Below are 18846 nucleotides of genomic sequence, written 5' to 3'. Positions count from 1 at the left end.
AGAACGAGACCAGGGACTGTTTAATTCCAGTAGCGCCTGTTCTCAAATGAGGGCTACATTCTCTGTGGAGAAAGCAGTTACAAAGATTTTGTACTGGGGCAGTTAGAGTCCCAAACTAAATATTCTCCTGGTAAACAGATACCTCGGGTGAGCTTACGATGTGAGTGGAAGCAGTAATGCCGTTTCCTAAGACAATTTATAGTATCACTCATAGCGTGGGAACAGCAGGTCTTCCCACGTTCAGGCCCAGGTACCTGGCCAGAGCTCAAGTGCCAAGGAGAGGAAGTGGTCAAAAGAATACAGAATCTTGATGGCCTCTCAGATATCCTATCCCATTAATTCTATTATGCCAGCGGTTCGCACCTTTTTCCAATTCTCAATTCTTTCTCAGCCACCTGAGGGACCGGACACATTGTCATCAGCAACCTGGATTACTCAGCAGGAATTCTCAAAAAAGCAGATCTGGGAGCAGGCAACTAGAGGAAGTAGACAGTCAGAAAAAGCCCCTCAATTTCCCGACATTCCCAGTCAGATTTCCCCTCAGCCCCATCACTGCATTAAGCACTGATGGGGTAAAGGAACTGGATAGTATCTGTCTTGCTCTCTTAAGTTCATTAGTGTTTCTTCTGTTCTATTCTACATTTTGGTTCAGAAAATGTTGCCACAGCAGGGACAGAACAATCATTTAATACTAGAATTGTCATCCTCAAATTACTCAATGGACCCAGGGATTTTGGAGCTAAGCAGGATGCATGTCTCCTGATCATTTTAGTGTCTTTGAATGGAGAAGGGTTATCTCCTTAGTATTCAAAAAGAAAATAAAACAGAAATGTGGAAGGAGGAGCAATACATTTCTTAAGAACAAGCATTTCTAGATTATGTAATTACTTCAACTATACACCATAGGTATCCCATCAGAAAATAACAGGGCGAACGTTTTGCCCACACAGCCACAGAGATCTACTTTTAGCATCAGCGGGAGCCAGAGGAGTAATCAAGCCCAGGCACAGCTGTTTGCTTTCACGCACACAGTCTCGTGTTGCTAATGTGTTTAAGTCTGCATATTGTATATGAAAAAATAACTCTGTAATAAGGTCTTCCTTGAATGCTGACTTATAGATATTAACTAGGGAGTTAAATAATAACGGAGATCGGACAGATAAACCAGGGAAGACAATAGATGGCAAATATGCTGCCTCCCATCATGCTTAGGCCCAGGGCAGACATTTTTAATCAATCACAGAGTTTCTTTATGCTGCCCGGGGACGCGGTTCAAGATGCTGCTTCAGCACAATGCTCTGGGCAACCCTTACAAACCTGACTGGAGTGGGTTTATGAGAGGGAAGCTCACTGCCTTCTCTATGATATGTGCTACTGGACTTGGTAATTTTGATAAATAACTACTGTGATCACAAGTACTGTGATTATACATGTGGATTGTTTTATGAAGAGATAATGGAGGTAACCTTTTGGTAGAGGTTATTTTATAATATAGTCTTTGTTTAAAAATATTTTTATTGATTCCAGAGAGGAAGGGAGAGGGAGAGAGAGATAGAAGCATCAATGATGAGAGAGAATCATTGATCGGCTGCCTCCTGCATGCCCCCTACTGGGGATCAAGCCCGCAACCTGGGCATGTGCCCTGACCGGAATGAAACTATGACCTTCCGGTTCATGGGTTGATGCTCAACCACTGAGCCACATTGGCTGGGCATTATCTAGTCTTTATCTGGAAATCCAGTACAGAATTTGTGTAACCTAAACAGAATTGTTAGGCTATATATGCAGTATGACACAGATGATGTATTATGTATTCGTATCATGGTCTGAATTCAAGGTATATTATGTTTCCTTTTGGGGACTTGGGGACGGTCTCTATTGACAAATGATATGGTGAAGGAATCAAGTTAGCATAAGTGGCACAATTATCGAAGCATTTCCCAGCCTGAGACTGTCAGGAAAACCAGGCTGCCTGCCCAGTCAGGAAAAACAAGCCTTAGACAAAGAGATAAGAGGCAAGAAAGTCCTTTGAATGCTCTGAGGCTGCGTTTCCCGAAGCCCACAATTAAGGGGAGATTCCGGGCCGGCAGGTCTGGGATGGGTCAGGGACTTGGTGGTTCTGATGCAAGGTCGGTCAGGAGAGGAAGCACTGCTCAAAGGCACTGTGTGAATGAGAGGTAAACATGGGATGTCCAGGTCCTCTCTGCCTGGTTGTTTATATGGATTTCTGAGTGGCCCCTTGGCAGGTGCATCATAATCCAGCTTCTGCCAGCCAGCCCAACAAATACTCATTGATATAATACTGTGGGCTTTCTAGATCGTCGCTGGTATTCACCATCTGACCCTTTTAGTTTCAATTTCCCCCAAACCTACTTCACCCTGCCAGTCTCGGCATGTTTGGGTATCACCCATGTCTTAGCACCTGATCCCATGGTTAGCCACATAGGATCAGGCAAATGGAAGATCAAGAAATGAAAGAAACCCCGACTTGGTACAAGCTCAAGCAAAGTCTACACTTATGGGCATCCGTACTCCTAGGCCCAACACAGGGGAAGCAGACAAGACAAAATATTCCAAGAATGTTTTCAGGAAATACAGGAATGGTTAGGCATAGAGGCTTTGTTTGGTGAACTTTCCAGAGCAGGGATGGCAAATCAATTTCGACTTCAGAACCAGCTCTAGTGATTGGCAGGGGCCGCTCAGAGGGCTGTGCTGGGAAGGATTCTGAGGTCAGGTCCAGGCCCAGATGGAAGTGCAGCAACTGACTAACGATGTGAATGGGGGGTGAAATAGTGGCACCCAAGCCACACTGACACAGCTCCGCATGCCAGGATCGGGGAAGAGCGAGGGATGTGCAGAAAATGTAAAATTGGTCAAAGAGAAGCAATCACTTCCTCTGTGCAGGCAAGTTATTAGACTGAGGCATTGGTGGCATGAGGGACTGGGTTTAGCATATGGATTGGGGTTCAGTCCCAGTTCTCCGACTGGGACTGGATATCCCACTGTACTAGTATATCTGGTGGCTCAGGGTGAGGGCAAGGGAGTTAGTACCTATTAAGTAATAGCTCTGCGCCAGTAAATGCTGAGTGCTCTATTTCATTAACTCCTCCAAGCCTGTTTCCTCAGGTATGAAATGGAAATAACACCATCAGTGTGCTATGTGGATTAAATAAGGTAACAGGGGTGAAAGTTCACTGTAACTGGAAATTATTATAGAACTAGAGTATTAGTGCAATGACGATTCGCACTCAAGGCATACGATAGTAGTTAGCCATAAGACTTGGCCTCAGACAGACTTGGGTTCTGATTCCGGCTTCATTACTTACTAGATTTTCCCCTACACCCCAGTTTCCTCTTATGAAATATGGAGATAATGTCAGCACTAGCTAGTAAGAGTGCTATAATTACAGGAGACAAAGCATGTAAGAGAGTGATCAGCAAAGTGCTCGGCACATAGTAAGCACCTGATAAACCGTAACTGCTTTTAAAAATTATAATTCTTGTTAATATTCTTTAAAAAGATCAGGTCTTTGTCATATATTTCATTAATAGACCCTAATTATTAGAAAAGTCTGGCGGAAAACTGGTTTAAGTTTGGGTCCTGCAGATCGAAGTTTGACTCTCTCATCCCGACAGCAGAAATAAGCGGCAGGTGGTAAAAGGGGAGCAGCGGCCACCACTGCCCTCAGAAGACAAGCAGCTGAGCTGGCCCGGGGCTGGGAATCCCGGTCCCCTGCTGTGCGAGGACCACTGAGGCAGAGTGGCCGGTCATTTCCTGTGGACTCAGCAGCACAGCTGGGAGAGTGCGCACACAGACACTTACCACGTAGAGGAACCTGCCACAGGGGGCAAGGCAACCTCTGCTCTGACTGACAGGACGGACGAGCGGAGGCGGCCATCCATCACTGTCAGGAAAGATCTGAAGCACCTAGCTAGTCAGTTGAAATAAAATAAATTATTTACTGATCTCAGGGTCCAGCTGCTCACTTGAATGCTCATAAAAGGTGTGCTGTTTGCTGCCATGCACTCTGTGGTGGATTCTGTTTCAGGAAGGAAGGATTTCTGGATTGCTGTGTGCAGGTTTTTGTTGTTGTCAGAATGAAAGGGTGTTAACGGCTTTGCAAGGAGGGAGACAGGGTCTTAAATTACATATCTGAACTCGTACATGGGAATAGGAAATGAGTGTATTTATTCACTTCATGGTACAGGACTCAGGGCACAGTTTATCTGTCAAAAAATTTCTTAGGACTAATTAATGCAGTTTCTACTTATAATGCTAAAGATTGAACTTAAATGCATAATAGAAACATTCTGACATTTTAGAAGCATCTCAGAGCCGTGATGCTCCACCAGAGGGAGCCATGTGCACCTCTGGAAGCATCCAGAGCGGCTGGGACCTGGCCTCTAGTCACTTCTTTTCTGAGAACCTCTGCTCCAGGGAGAGATGCTTGTATCATTGTCATCCATTTCTACCTGAGACGTCTCCACTGTGGCTACAATAGAGCCACTACCTGATCGGAGTGATCTGGTTACATGTTTTCAAGATGGTGGACTAGGAGAGAAAGTAATAAGCAAAATAAATGTTACTGACAATAGTAACACTAAGATAAGCTACCATTGAGAAGACAGCTTCTATGGGCCACTTTCATACAATCTTGAAAGGTAAATGTAATTCACATTTTTTAAATGACAAGAACTAAGACTAACCAGGGGAGGGACTTGTCCAAGGTGACACTGCAGGTAAGTAGTAATGCTGGGATTCAAACCCAACCTCCGCTCTTCTCACAGATCCTTTTCTGGACCTTTTCCTTTATAGTTTTTTTGTTTTGTTTTTTTTTTTTTTTAATTTTGAAAGAGAGAAAGAGAGAGAAACATAGATTTGTTGTTCCACTTATTTATGCATTAATTGGTAGATTCTTGTATGTGCCCTGACTGGGGATTGAACCCGCAACCTTGGTGTATCAGGACAACGCTATAACCAACTGAAGTACCCTGCCAGGGCCCCTGGGCCTTTTCCTTTAAATAAACATACAGGTTGGAATCTGATGAATTAAAGTTTGGCTTTTTGCCTTGAGAAACAATTAGGGGGAGGAAGCCCACAAACCAAGTCCGCACTGCTTTTTCACCGTGGGGATCAGCGGATTTGCTGATGATGCTCACCTGGGAAAACCCGTGCCTTCTCTCCTGGACCTTTATCTTGGCTGCACTCTGCCTATTTATTGAGCTTCTTAAAACTAAACCCACTCAGAGAAAACAGACCCTTTGTTACTGGGAAGGCACTGCATTCAGGCACACACAAACTGGATGTCTGAGTAGCATCCTTATTTTAGTAAACTTTTCACTGAAAATATACCAATGGAAAGTACATAAATCATAAGCGTATGTATGCTTGACTTTTCCACAAAGTCTACGGACTCATGTAATCAGCACCCAGATAAGGCACAGAACTTTATCAGTGTCCCAGAAGCCCCTCCAGTCTGAGCTCCCAGGATAACCACCATCATTACTTCCACACAGATTATTTTTGTGTATTTTTGAATGCTACATAAATGGAATCATACAGTCTGTACTTTTGCCCCCCTTCCTGGACCTGGTTTCTTTCTGAGCAGTCTTTTATTTTTATTTCTAGGAGACATACCAGGAAAAGCATCCCCAGGAAGAACACCCCTGAAGAAACTTTATGTTTTAAGAATCAACATTAAATAAGCTTTTTTTTTTTTTTTTTACACCACTTTAGAGATTTAGTTTTTTGTGTGAGGGAGAAACAGTCTGGAGACGGGGAAGAAGAGTGGGTTCTTTGTTTTGGTTCAAAGTTACTGGGTGCTAATTCATGTACTGAGTTTGTTGGAATCACCATCATCTCAGCAGCTGATGTTCACTGAGCACTTGCTATGTGCCAGGTGCCTTGCTAAGTATTATGCATGTGCTATGACATTCCATCCCCACAATTACCCCATCTATGCGGTAGGGACTATTACCTTCATTTTACAAATGTGCACACGGAGATGTGGAGTCATCTGCCTGTGATGATACAGCTAACAAGCGAGCCAGGGTTTGGTCCTAGGCCTCTAAGTCCTGAGTCTGCCCTCTGAAGTGCTTAGTTTAGCAGCCACCAGGCCCTGTGCTCAGGGCTTTATGTGGACCCCTGGCTTGTTCCATGGTGGAAGCTGTACCACTAACACTCCCACTTCAGCAGAATGGAACTGAGCTTGGAAAGATGAAGACACTTGCCTAACATGGCTGGTTATTGATGGAGCCACAACTTAAACCAGTTGTGATTCTGACGCTCATCTTTTAGTTACTAAGCTGTACTGTCAGCGTATTTCAAGCTCCTGTCAGTCAAACTGGGAAGAAATTATTAAGGTATTTTTCAGGCTTTATTACAATTAGCCAGACTAATGCCAACATTAGAAAAGATTTTATGATGAGACACATACAAGCATTTATGAGAACCGTAGTCGTGAGCCTTAGCGTTAGACTCCACGCCTTCTCCCTTCATGCAGGAAGCAGACGAGGCCCAGGCAGGAGCAGTGTGGCAGCGGTCAGTGGCATCCAGCTTTCTGACTAAGCCAGGCAGCCCCCTACGCTCCCCCTCCTCCCACCATCTTATTAGGGAGCAGGTGCACTCACATTGGCCAGACCAGGGTTCTGTTCCTGACACCACCGACCTACCTGCTGTGTGAACTTGAGCGTAAGCCTTCACCTCTCTGCCCCTTATCTACCTTCTCTGTTAGACGGGGACGGTAAACATTCTACCTTCTAGGGGTTAAGTAGTGCATGTGAAGCACTTAGCACAGTGTCTAATACACGGCGGATACCTGTACATGACAGCCATGACGACAATGAGGTATTAACAGTCTGTTGACTGCTATGACATTTTTTTCTAATCCTGTTAGGTTTAAGTCAAAACAGAAATTTAGCATTTGACTGGAACACATTAACACCAAATATTAGTTGAAAGTTAGTTCCGAATTATCTGGTGAGAATCCAAATACAACTTCTGAGATCACTATAAAGCTTCCTGAGTAAGTAAGTGCATGAGTGACTAGTAAACGAATGCACGGAGTAGGAAAAGGCAAGCGGCAGTGCTACAAGCAGTCTCAGCATGGCAAGTAAGAGAATTACAGAAGGAGAAGAATTATGGAACCTCCAGAAGTCAATCGGTTTGAAGAGAGTCTCAAGTTAGTTCTATTTCTAATCTTCTGCTTCATAAAAAAGAAGACAAGACAGAGCACTCGGCTGGGGAAAAGGAGGTACTTTAAATTTCATTGTTTAAACATTTTCTCTGAAAACAAATTACCGTCAGCCATTCAGGTCACATAAAAGTTGTATGTTGTTTCTTTCCCCATCTCTACCCTGACCGCTGATATAAAGGGTTTACTTCATCACCTGTTCATGCACTTACCTAACTGTACATCGGTGGTGAATCGCAGTCTGTGGATCATGCTGACTTTGAATGACTTGTAATGGTGGCTGCTAAGCATATCCTGCACTGTAGCTATGTCGATTTGCGAATCCTCCTCAAAAACCCCGTCTGCCCTTGAACCTGGGGAGGAAAAAGCAGTTTAACACATAAAGATACATGAGGCTTGGCAAATGTTGTCTGCTTAAAATGCTTTGGGATAAATTAAAATAATATGGGCTATTTAATTTGGAGAAGAAAAGGCTGAGCGATGACTTAATAATGCCATTCCAGTAAACAGAGAACGGTAACATATTAATCATTCAACAATTAATTCCACAAACACGGCCGCTTCTGTGGCAGGCCCTGGGCCAGGCAGTGGGGATACTGAAGGCGAGAAACACTCCTGCTCACCAGCAGCTCTCAGTCTCCACAAGAGAAAGTCAAAACCACAAAGCAGGGGTGGTCACATTTCTCGTTTCTTTTTCTAATATTAATTTTCCTGATCATAAAAGTAATCCATACTTCTTGAAGAATCCCTTCCTTTCTGAGATTCTCAAATATCAGCTTGCCGTCCCGCGCCCGTTTCCGCGGAGGCAGGCACGAGCCAGCTCACCCGCGATGGCTAACCGTCTCCCACTGGCCTTCTGGCCACCAGGCTCCCTCTGCAATCCAGCCACCACAGGGCTTTCCCACTCATCTTTCGAAGGCTTTGATCATTTATTCCCTCATCAAATGCTCAGTGAGAGCTCTGTGCATGCTAAGTACTCTGATATGTGACACTGGCAACAAGTAAGACAACTGGTACTGAAAAATCGTCCCTGGCTTCCCATGGCTTCCTGAATGATGCCCACGTTTTTCAGCCAAGTAGTCAAGACTGTCCATAATCTGCCCATAAACATTTTCAATTTTACTCGTCACTTCTCACATACACCTTCTCTCAGCAACTCCCAGACTCCCCAGTCGGCACACAGAGGCAGGTTTTTCCACTTCCGGGCCTTTGCTCATGTGGTACCCTTGGCCTAGAATACCCTTTCTTTCCACCCTTACCCTGCACCTGTCAAAACCCCACCCAGGCAGGCTAGCCCAAACTCCGCCTTCTGCTGAACTCCATTCTACTGGACCCTGGATCCAGGGAGACCTGGGCTCAGTTCCTAGCTCTGCCTCTAACTTGCTGCACGATCTATGGCAAGCCACCGGCTCCGTGAACCCCCGTCTTTGCCATACACAGAATGCCAAAATGTGTTTTAAAATCTAACACATACTACGCTTAATAAGTAGCAGTCATGATTATTTTTATTCTACTGTCATAGAGGATCACATTCAGCCTGGCACTGGAGCTGCTGAGTGGTTGCTCTTGTCCTAATTCAGAAGCGTTGTGAGGGCCAGTAAAGTGTGTTCTTTATCTCTGTAAGCTGTACAGACAACTGGCATGCTCTCACTAAATTCTGCTAAATAAATAGATAATCAAACAGAAGCTAGGACATATGAGTGCCTGCTACACAGCAGGCATGGTGAAGTGCTTTACACATGCTAAACCTCATGACAACTGGCTGTCATTGCTCATCTGGGGCTTTGGGAATCCGAGGCTTTCGAGGTGAAGTCACATGTCCAAGGTCACACTAACCGAAGCTAAACTCTCTCACCCTGCGGAGTCTGAAATGTGTTGTCCTGAAGGTGCAGCTGCTGGTGCCACTCAGCAGTGGGAGGGAGCACCTGCTAGCAGAGGCAGCCAGCCAGGGAGCCCTAGGCCTCGCGCTGAGCAGCTGGAGATGGGTCCACAGGAAGAGCCAGAGAGAACTCCTTGGGCAGAGTTGGAGGAGTTAAAACTTAAGATTTGGGTACAAAACAGGAACATCTGTTACCTAACTGGTAGCCTGACAACTACATGCTTTCTCTTCCCACAGTATTAGTATTGCTTACAGGATGAGCTTTTTCTTTTTTTAAATCCTCAACTGAGGGTATGTTTTTATTGATTTGAGAGAGGGAGAGAGAGAGAAACATTGATGTGAGAGAGAATCATTGATTGGTTGCCTCCCATACATGCCCTGACCAGGGATCGAACCCACAACTTAGGTATGTGCCCTCACCGGGAAATGAACCCACAACCTTTTTGGTGTGTGGGAACAATGCACCAAGCAACCGAGCCACCTGGCCAGAGCTACAGGGCAAGCTTTGAAGTCAAAGTTGGCTCCTGATGCCTTGCCCCGAACTCCTGTTAGAAGTGTGCACTGGCTTTCCAAACACTGCACTTATTCCCAGCCTGGACCACGCCAGCCACTACAATAAAGCTTCCTCTCACCGAGGACAAGCCTCGCCCTCAGCGGCCATTCACGGCCTGCCTGTGACACAGTCCCATCTCAGTGTTGGCACATGCTGCTCTCTCTGCCCAGGTCACCCTTCTCCTATTCTACTCCCTCCTGGCCTATTCCTCCAGGCGCCTCCTTATTCTTCCTGAAGAGCTTAGCTTAGGTGACACCCCAGGGCCCCAAGTCTAGTTCAGCTCCTCTGTCATTGCACCCCCCCATTTTCCTTCAGAATACTTATCACAGAGAGTACCTGTCTCTGCCATTAGACTGTCACCCCAAGAGGGAAGGCACGGTGGCTGCTTTACTCGCCCCTGTAGCCCAGGCCCTGCTGGTGCTGCCATGCACAGGGTAGGGCACGTGCTCAATAAAAACGTACTGGACGAATACCAGGAAGGCGAGGATCAGAGAGGCAGAAGGCCTTAGCCAACGTCACCTGGCGAGGGTTAGCAGAGCTGCACCCAGAGTCTGCCAGGGCCACTGGGAACCCTGCTTCCCTTCTGTGGATCGCCTGTGATTCTGGATAGAGACGCCACCATCATGACCACCCATCTCCTGGGGACTATGCACATCTCTAACGGAGAGGCTGGTGAGAATTTAGATTTGAATAATCATTCACTTTCTCCAATGCATATCTGACTGAAACAGAACTGCCAAGATGTGTTTATTTCGATGTTAGAACCTTTTATATATATGAGAACTGTGGAGAAGTTTGATGAAATATTAAAATCCTTTCATGCTTTAAAAATAATTTAAAGCCATCTTTTTTGAGAAAATGCCATTGTTAGATATAACTTAATTCAAGAATTTCTGTTTTCTTTATTAATTAGTATTTTCTAAATATTGAAGGTTCTTGATTTGGAAAGAGATAACATCTAATTATACTAAAATGCCAATTACTAAAAAAAACCCACACAAAAACCAAAACAACACACCACACTTAAGAGTTTTACATTTTATGATGTTGGATTAAAACCAATTTAAAAATTACTATAACGTGACATATAATTTTTTACTGAGCAATTTCAATGCCAGCTGCTAATAAAGCATCTTAGCTGTAAATGATAATTCAGATGCTTTTAGATAAAGTGGTGCATAAATATAGTTGGAAATTGATTTAGCTTCTTACAGAAGCTACTGAAGAATGACATATTTTGTTTAATACACCAGCTAATGTAGTCCTAAAAGCTCAAACAAGTGCCAGTTTTCCCTCCTAAATTTGCTGTGGGAGATTAATGAAAACTTTATATTTTGCTGAAATGTTAATAATGGGCAGATGAGACGATGGGATTTTAGTGGAGGTCTTAAAGCTCTGGGATAACCAGCAAGGCTTGTCAATTTCCTTATATTAATTCTGTTCAAGACTGATAGAGCTGGAGCTGGCTCAACACACTAATGCTTCTTGCATTGACCTTCTCCTCTCCGACAGTGTAAATTCATGTCCCATGTGAGGATTTAGGTCCCCTGATACCTGGGTGAGCTCTGAGTCTTGCCCCAGCTGACAAGGGGCATGTTTGCTTTCATGATTAGAAGGGCAACAGCACCTGGGGGAGCAGAGAAGGAAGAAACAGCCCCACATGTGCTCCCAATACATGCTGCTCACACCAAAGCAGGCCATCTGCTAAATGGAACGACTCTGGTCTCCGAGTTCCAGAGCCCTGTCTCAGTGCAGGTTCAGGAGTGCTGCTTGGAGGGGCAGGTGTGTGTGTACGGACCAGCCAGCCTGCGACCTGCTCCACCCCCCAGGCCAGCGGTATGCTAGACTGCGGAGGAACACTGGTGAGGGGAAGGCAGGGTTCCTGATCTCCAGGAGCTTACAGACTTGCTATGGAACACAAAGAAAACAGTACAAGGAGAGAGAAATGCCCAACAAACGGTTCAGGCAGCAGACTCTACCTAAAGACAAACATCTGAAGCAGGTCATTACACCAAAAGCATGTTTTCTGGGCCAGGAAAGTCTATGACTTTGCATATGCAACTTACTGTTTACATCCTTCCAGGAAGGAACAAACCCAGCCGCACATGAAATACACTCGGCACTGCCCCATGTGCAGATTAAAACTATTACTGTACTACCAACTTCACATTTAAAAACCCACTCCTGTTCAAGAGAAGACGTTTTTATCTACTCAACGTAAAAAGTAGAGAGAACCAGAGTGTCTTAAAAATAAATATATTAACAAAAAAACCCTCCCCAAACTGTTAATTTAATTGAAATATAACCCTTTGGTATTTTGTTAAATTAGCAATTAAGAAGGTCACAAGCAATTAAATGAAACAAAAGCCACACTGTGTTCATCTACATTAATGCTGAACTGGGTCTCCTGGTGAATGACAAGATGAATTGTAATGGTGCCTTCAAAGACTTCATGATGTACTTTGTCAAAGTCGGGAGTGTTAATGTCTCTATGTGCCATGGATTACCATAATGTATTGTGTCAAAACGCTCGAGCTGCAATAACTCAAAGATGTATTGTGATAGATCAAATTTTGAGGCGGGGCCTAAACATGACACAAGCACCAGATCTCAAATGGTCTGACAACAGGCTCCGGAAGAATGACGGAGAGTCCATTCACAACGTGGAATGGTGCGAGGGACAGCAGAAACCCGAGACGAAGAAGCTTAGCTCTAGAGTAAGGAATTAGTAGCAAGGAGGAAACAGAAAATGGCACTGCTCTTAATGGCAAAGCCGGACCAGGGCAGGACAGGGCAAAGGAAAGCAGAGACGAGGTGAAGGAGGTGGCAGGGGAAGTCTAGGGCTCGCAGCCAGAAAGAAAGAGGTGCTGAGAGAGAGACAGCCAATGGCTGGGAAGTGGCCTTGGGGCTTAATAACAATGGAAAGAACAAGACACAGAGTTCAGAGATGTAGATTCAAATCTTAACTCTGACACCAAGGGTCAAGAGTGGGTCAAAGCCTTGCCCAAGATTCTCTGGCAGGCAGAGGTAGAGCTGGGACGGATCTATTGGACTCTGGAGTCCACCATGTTCCATCCACTGTCCTCCCCTTTGCCTCCCATCTCATCACATTCCTAGAGGAAGCAGCAGGAGAGTGACTGGGGAACTGTAAACTCTCAACCAGTGGTTCTGGAGTGTAGTCCAGGCCTCACAGGAAGGGGGAGGAAGGTCCCCAAGAACCCACCAGGGGTCCAAAATCTCAATACTATTTTCATCATAATAACAATAAGACAGTATTTGCCCTTTTCGTGCCTATTCCCTTACAAGTGCACAAAGCAATAACAAGTTCATTGATATGGTTCTGAGTCCACATTGCAACTAACCTTTAAGAAAGTATCATTCAAGTCTGGGTATCGTAATGAAAATTAATAGCCCCTGTTATCTGAAAAGGCTACTGAAATACTTCTCCCCTTTCCAACAACGTATCTGTGTTAGGCCAAATTTTCTTCATATACTTCAACTGAAACAATGTACTGTAACAGACTGAGCGCAGAAACAGATCTGCAGCCCTGGCTGGTGTGGCTCAGTTGGTTGGAGCACTGTCCCATGCACCAGAAGGTTGTAGGTTCGATTCCCAGTCATGACACATACCTAGGTGTTGATGTAGCTCTCTCCCATTGATCTCCCACTCTCTCTCCCCTCCCTCCCTCCCTCTCTCAAATAAAAAAGAGAGTAGATATCCAAATCCAGATGCCTTCCATAAAGTCAGACATTATAGAAATTTTCAAAAATATAAAACAGTGCCCACTGGTTCAGGTGGTTAGTCAATAATTTATCTTCTTGATGAAACAAAAATAAATGCTCTCAGGGAAAAAAAACAAAAACAGTCCCAATCTTCTCATTAAAAATTTAAAACAGGTATTTTTTCATAAAAATGTATGTTAACACATAATAAATTTATTATTGCTTTTAAATTAATTTATAGATATTTAAATTTTTATGTTTTTATTCCTAATAAGTAGATATAACCCAATAAACAAACGCTCTTTGGGGTCCTCAATAGTTCTGAGTGTAAAGCAGTCCTAAGACCAAAGAGTTGAGAACCTGTCTTTCTTGTCCTATGCATGTTTTCCTGTCCCTGGGTGTCCATGTGGACAACCATGATGAGACATAAAAGTGCAGGTACAGCTGTGTATCTGTGTTACATACCTGACAACAAACACAGACAGAAATCTTCTACACACATTCTAAGAGTGTGTAGAAGCTGTCAGGTGATCAAGACTAATTCTAACTAACACTGTTTTATAGTTTAAAACTATTTTTATTGGAACTGAGAGAAACACAGGTACACATGACTCTCAGATGAACGGGCACTACTCATTAAATCAAAGCTCAGAGAACTTACTACATGCTACTGGCAGGTGTTTTGTGTTCAGAGATATAAACCACATGGGACTTTAAACTTCATTTTATGGTTGGTTCAAGGAGTCTTAGGCTAAGTCCAAAAGCTCTAATCCAGTTATAAGTTAAAGCAACTTCAATCTTCCTTCTCCAAAAAGATCGATGGCAACTCTGTAACTCGACCCAAAGATCAATGGCCTTGTTACATCTTCACCTTCACATTCCCTGCAGCAAGGCGATGCTGTTGCCTCTCCTGGGCTTTAGGAACACAGGAGGGTGGCAGGGTCCCCGGATGACGGAAAGGGAACAATCTGCAGAGGGAATAGTGTGGGAAAGGCACGAAGCCCACAAGTGTGAGCATATACAGAGGAACAGCAAGAGCTTGCATTTGGCTGGAGCAAAGAGTGGTGGGGAGTGCAGGTGAGAAGCTCTTCCAAGGGAGAGGCATGTCCATCTCAGGGCTGGTGCAGAGTAAATCCTGTGGGCAAGTAAGTGGCCAGATGAAGACTAACCTCTTCTGCCCCCTCTGTCATGAAGCCCTATTGCTACTCCTCACACAGAAAAATCCCTACTTCAGCCAAACTGGACTTTGCTTGGGTTATACCATCTGGCCAGAATGTCCTTTCCATTCTTTTAATATTTATATACTTCAAGGTAGAGTCTAGAATCTTCCCTGACCTCTCTCCTGAAACCCTGCAGCCCTGAAGGCTCTTATTGTAAGTCTCTTACATGATAAGCATCTGTACTCCTCCTCCGGACAATGAGTCCCTTTGAGGGCAGGAACATTCTATCCTACAGAGCACATAGTAGATGTTTAATAAATGCTGCTGTGGCATGCACGAAGTTTGCTGCAACACAGGTTAAGCATAACACTACCTGAGTTTGTTTGCCATCCCTGTATTTACGTGGAACCTAACACACTATTTCTAGCTTTCCATTCAGATGCCTTATCAGACTGGGATCCCACCTCAACAACTATCAGAGCAGTTAACATTTCTGAGTGTTTATGTGCCAGACACAATGCTTAGCGCTTGAAGTATAGTAGCTCATTTAATTTTCTCAAGCCCTTTTAAGTTGAATATTATCTCTTTTTCTAGGTGAGGAAAATGAAGCCCCTATTCGTCTAGAGAATGTCATCCTGCTAGTATAGCCATGTAACTAGTATAAGCTGGAACTTGTAACTGTACCCAGGTCGGTCTAATTCCAAAAATGTGCCCTTAACCACACCACCCTTTGGGTACATGTGTTCCTCAGACAGGCTGGGAATGTACAAATCCATGGGTCACAAAAGGATCTAAGAGCACAATCATGGCTGGCCTCGCCAGAACAAAGAATCAGGGATAGAAGCTAATACTCTCTCCTGTAAGACTCAAAGCAGGATGCACGAGTCATGGAGGAAAACTCTCCCTTAGCTTCTACATCCATCACTTTTTTTCTTTTCTTCCAAAGGCCTTTTAAGTCCCCAAAGCCTCATAAGCCCCAAACTTCTCTTCTATTAAACACTTCCCTTTGGCTACTAGTCATCTTTGCTGGTCTCTAAAAAATAATCAATAGGTGATATACTTTAACACAAGCACACACACGCATGCGTGCCCCTCTGCAGTAATCTCCTCAAAGCCATCAGGACCACACAGTGGGATACGCCCTCCACTGAATCTGCCAGGCTGTGACCAGGGTGGAGATCCCTGCTGCCAGGGCCTAATTGATTAAACACTTGGAGTTAGAGCCTTTCCACAGGGAGACTGCAGCCCCTCAATAAATCAGAGCAATCCTGTTTTATGAGCTGATCAGAAAGAAACGGGTCAGGTTTGCGGAATTTCTAAAAAGAGCAGATCATGGAGGGGGGCCTGTAGGCTCTGATTCTAGGCCCTGCCATCCCTCAGTCTCTTTTCTCAGCACTCCCCCACTTGCTCATTTCACTCTGCTTCATTCATTCATTCTGAGCAGTCCCTTGTCCTGGACCATTCTTCCCTTACTCATTATCTGACTAACTCCTTTTTATGCTTCCTCAAGGAAGTTTTCTCCTCCTACTCCCACCAGCTCCAGCCCCTGCTATACACCCTTCACAGCACTTTTCACAACTGCGGGCTTCATGATGTGGGGCTCCTCTCCACCGCCCAGCACAGTGGCCGGCCCAGAGGAGGATGCCATCAATGAACAAATGTGTGCCCAGAGTGAAGCCGACCACCCGTTAGAGGATGATGGATGACCATTCGGGGTCTGAACCACTGATTCATTGCAGGTTTGCTTGGAATTTAGGTTGATGACAGAATTCCCATCACTTCCTCTTCCTCTGATATGCTTTTGCTACTGTTCAAAATGCAGGAAAAGCAATGGGGTCCTTTAAGGAGCCCGGGCACTTTTGATAATTTACAGGTCAAAATACAATATTTGTTTACATCAACAAAATGTCTAAGAACTGTTACATCTCATCAACACTGAGGCATCACTCCCCTGACTCCGGGGTCAGGGATGAGGGCACACATGCTGGAAGAACCCTCCCTCGATCAGGGGAGTCACTGCAGAAATGCCCCCGATGCATCACCAAACCATTAGCCAGAGGCTGCAGGCAGAGTCTGGGGCCAGGAGCCGACCAGCGGGATACAAATCCCTGTGCCCTCACTTAGAGCCCATTCGGGGTTTGTGGCTCGTCAAACATGTTTCCTTACTGCTCTAATGTACCAGTGTATCGCTTAATGAAAGTTCTTAATTGTAATTCAATTAATTACATACACAGAGTCCCCAATTACATTTTCCAATAAGACATTGGCTGTGGTACAGGTCTAAATGCACTTAACCAATTTTAATATATTAAGACCAATTTCCCTTGAATACTAATTACTACCTAATGATAAAATGAAAAGGGGGGAACTTTCAAGAAAGGGAGAGAGTGAAAAATGCAATTCATGTGGAATTTTTCAGCCCACATAGCACAATTCAGACACTCATTACTGAAGAAGTAGGTGTGGACAGGGCACACTTGCTTCTAGTAGCAGGTCAGCACTGGTTTTTGCCTGGGTATCACCTATCCCCGTGCTGGCCACTGCCCAAAGGGGCCTGTGGGAAGTCTAAGAGGCTAGAGGGAAAATAGGAATAACGAGGGAAAAGGCCAGCACACACATGCGCAGACTAGCTGTGGTATTTCTGGGCACGGGTGCTGGCCTTGTGTCTCAGGCACACAGACGGACACTAGGAATGGCCAATACTTGCGTTGTGCATTGTACTCCCCTATGTGCTTTTTGTTACTTCACAATTTATTTATATTTTTAATATGTTTTTATTGTTTAAATTATTACATGTAGTAGTACATATATCTCCTTTTTATTGTTGAGAATATTACAGATGTCCTCCTTTTATCCCCCACAGCCCCCCTACACCCAGTTCCCGCCCCACCCCAGGCCTTCATCACCTTACTGTCTATGTCCATAGGTAAGATCTTTGGTTAGTCTCTTCCCACTCCTCCTCCCTCAATTCCCTCTCAGATTCGCCAGTCTGTTCCATGTTTCCATGCCTCTGATTCTGTTTTATTCACCAGTTTATTTTGTTCATTAGATTTCTTGTTCATTTATTTTGATTTTTAAATTTGATTGTTGTTAGATATGTATTTGTTGCCATTTTATTGTTCATATTTTTATCACTTCTTTTTATTCAATAATACCCTTCAACATTTCATATAATACTGGTTTGGCGGTGATATACTCCTTTAGTTTTTTCTTATTTGTGAAGCTCTGTATCTGACCTTCAATTCTAAATGAGAGCTTTGCTGAGTAATCTTGGTTGTAGGTCCTTACTATTCATCACTCTGAGTATTTCTTGTCACACTCCCTTCTGGCCTGCAAAGTTTCTGTTGAGAAATCAGCTGACAGTCTTATGGGCGCTCCCTTGTAGGTAACTGCTTTTCTCTTGCTGCTTTTAAGATTCTCTCTCTGTCTTTAACCCGGGGCATTTTAATTATGATGCGTCTTGGTGTGGTCCTCTTTGGGTTCCTCTTGTTTGGGACTGTGATTCCTGGACTTGTAAGCCTATTTTTTTTTTTTTTTTCCCAGCAGGTAGGGGAAGTTTTCTGTCATTATTTCTTCAAATAGGTTTTCAATATCTTGCTCTCTCTCATCTCCTTCTGGTACCCCCAGAATGCAAATGTTGTATTGAAGTCCCAGAGGCTCCTTACACTATTTTCATATTTTTGGATTCTTTTTTCTTTTTGCTCTTCTGTTTGGGTGTTTTCTGCTTCCTCATATTCCACATCATTGACTTGATTCTTGGAATCCTCTACTCTACTGTTGAATCCTTGTAAATTGTTCTTTATTTCAGTTAGTGTGTGCGTAATTTCTGACTAGACCTTTTTCATGTTTTTGACATTCTCACTAAGATCCTTGAAAGTCTCATGAAGATCACTGAGTAACCTTATAACCATGGTTTTGAACTCTGTATCCAGTAGTTTGCATGCTTCCATTTCTTTCATTTGTGACATGTTTCTTTGTCTCCACATTTTGGCTGCTTCCCTGTGTTTGTTTCTATGTATTAGGTAGAGCTACTATGTTCCTGTTATTGGTAGAGAGGCCTTGTGTAGTAGATGTCCGGTAGGGCCCAGTGGCTCAGCCCCCCAGGCACCTGAGTTGGCACTCTAGGTGCACTCCTGTGTGGGCTGTGTGCACAGTCTTGTAGTTGAGCATTGACTGCTATTGGTGTCTCTGAGAGGAGTTGGTCTCCAGGCCAATTGGCTGTGAGGACCAGCTGCAACTGCAGCAGGAGAGCTGCTTTGCAGTAGGCGAGGCCCAGGTATAAAGTAAGGCAGGCTGGTGGTAGTGCCAGGTCTTGGGCCTTTTATTGATAGGTTTGGG

The 18846-nt window shown here is 44.3% G+C and overlaps 1 protein-coding gene across 13 annotated transcripts in view; it reads right to left on the bottom strand.

The window, feature by feature from the left end:
• The window catches only part of MAPKAP1 (MAPK associated protein 1), a 193517-nt gene that overhangs the window by 32117 nt on the left and 142554 nt on the right, over nt 1-18846 (bottom strand). For all 13 annotated transcript variants that reach the window (XM_079789779.1, XM_079789782.1, XM_079789780.1 and 10 more), the window contains one exon: nt 7406-7546. In XM_079789779.1, the coding sequence (XP_079645905.1) occupies nt 7406-7546 (141 nt within the window). The remainder of the gene's footprint in view (nt 1-7405; nt 7547-18846) is intronic.

Source organism: Cnephaeus nilssonii (assembly GCF_951640355.1).
Source record: "Cnephaeus nilssonii genome assembly, chromosome: 14".
In the NCBI taxonomy this organism is placed as follows: domain Eukaryota; kingdom Metazoa; phylum Chordata; class Mammalia; order Chiroptera; family Vespertilionidae; genus Cnephaeus; species Cnephaeus nilssonii.
This window is presented reverse-complemented; position numbering and strand designations above follow the sequence as displayed.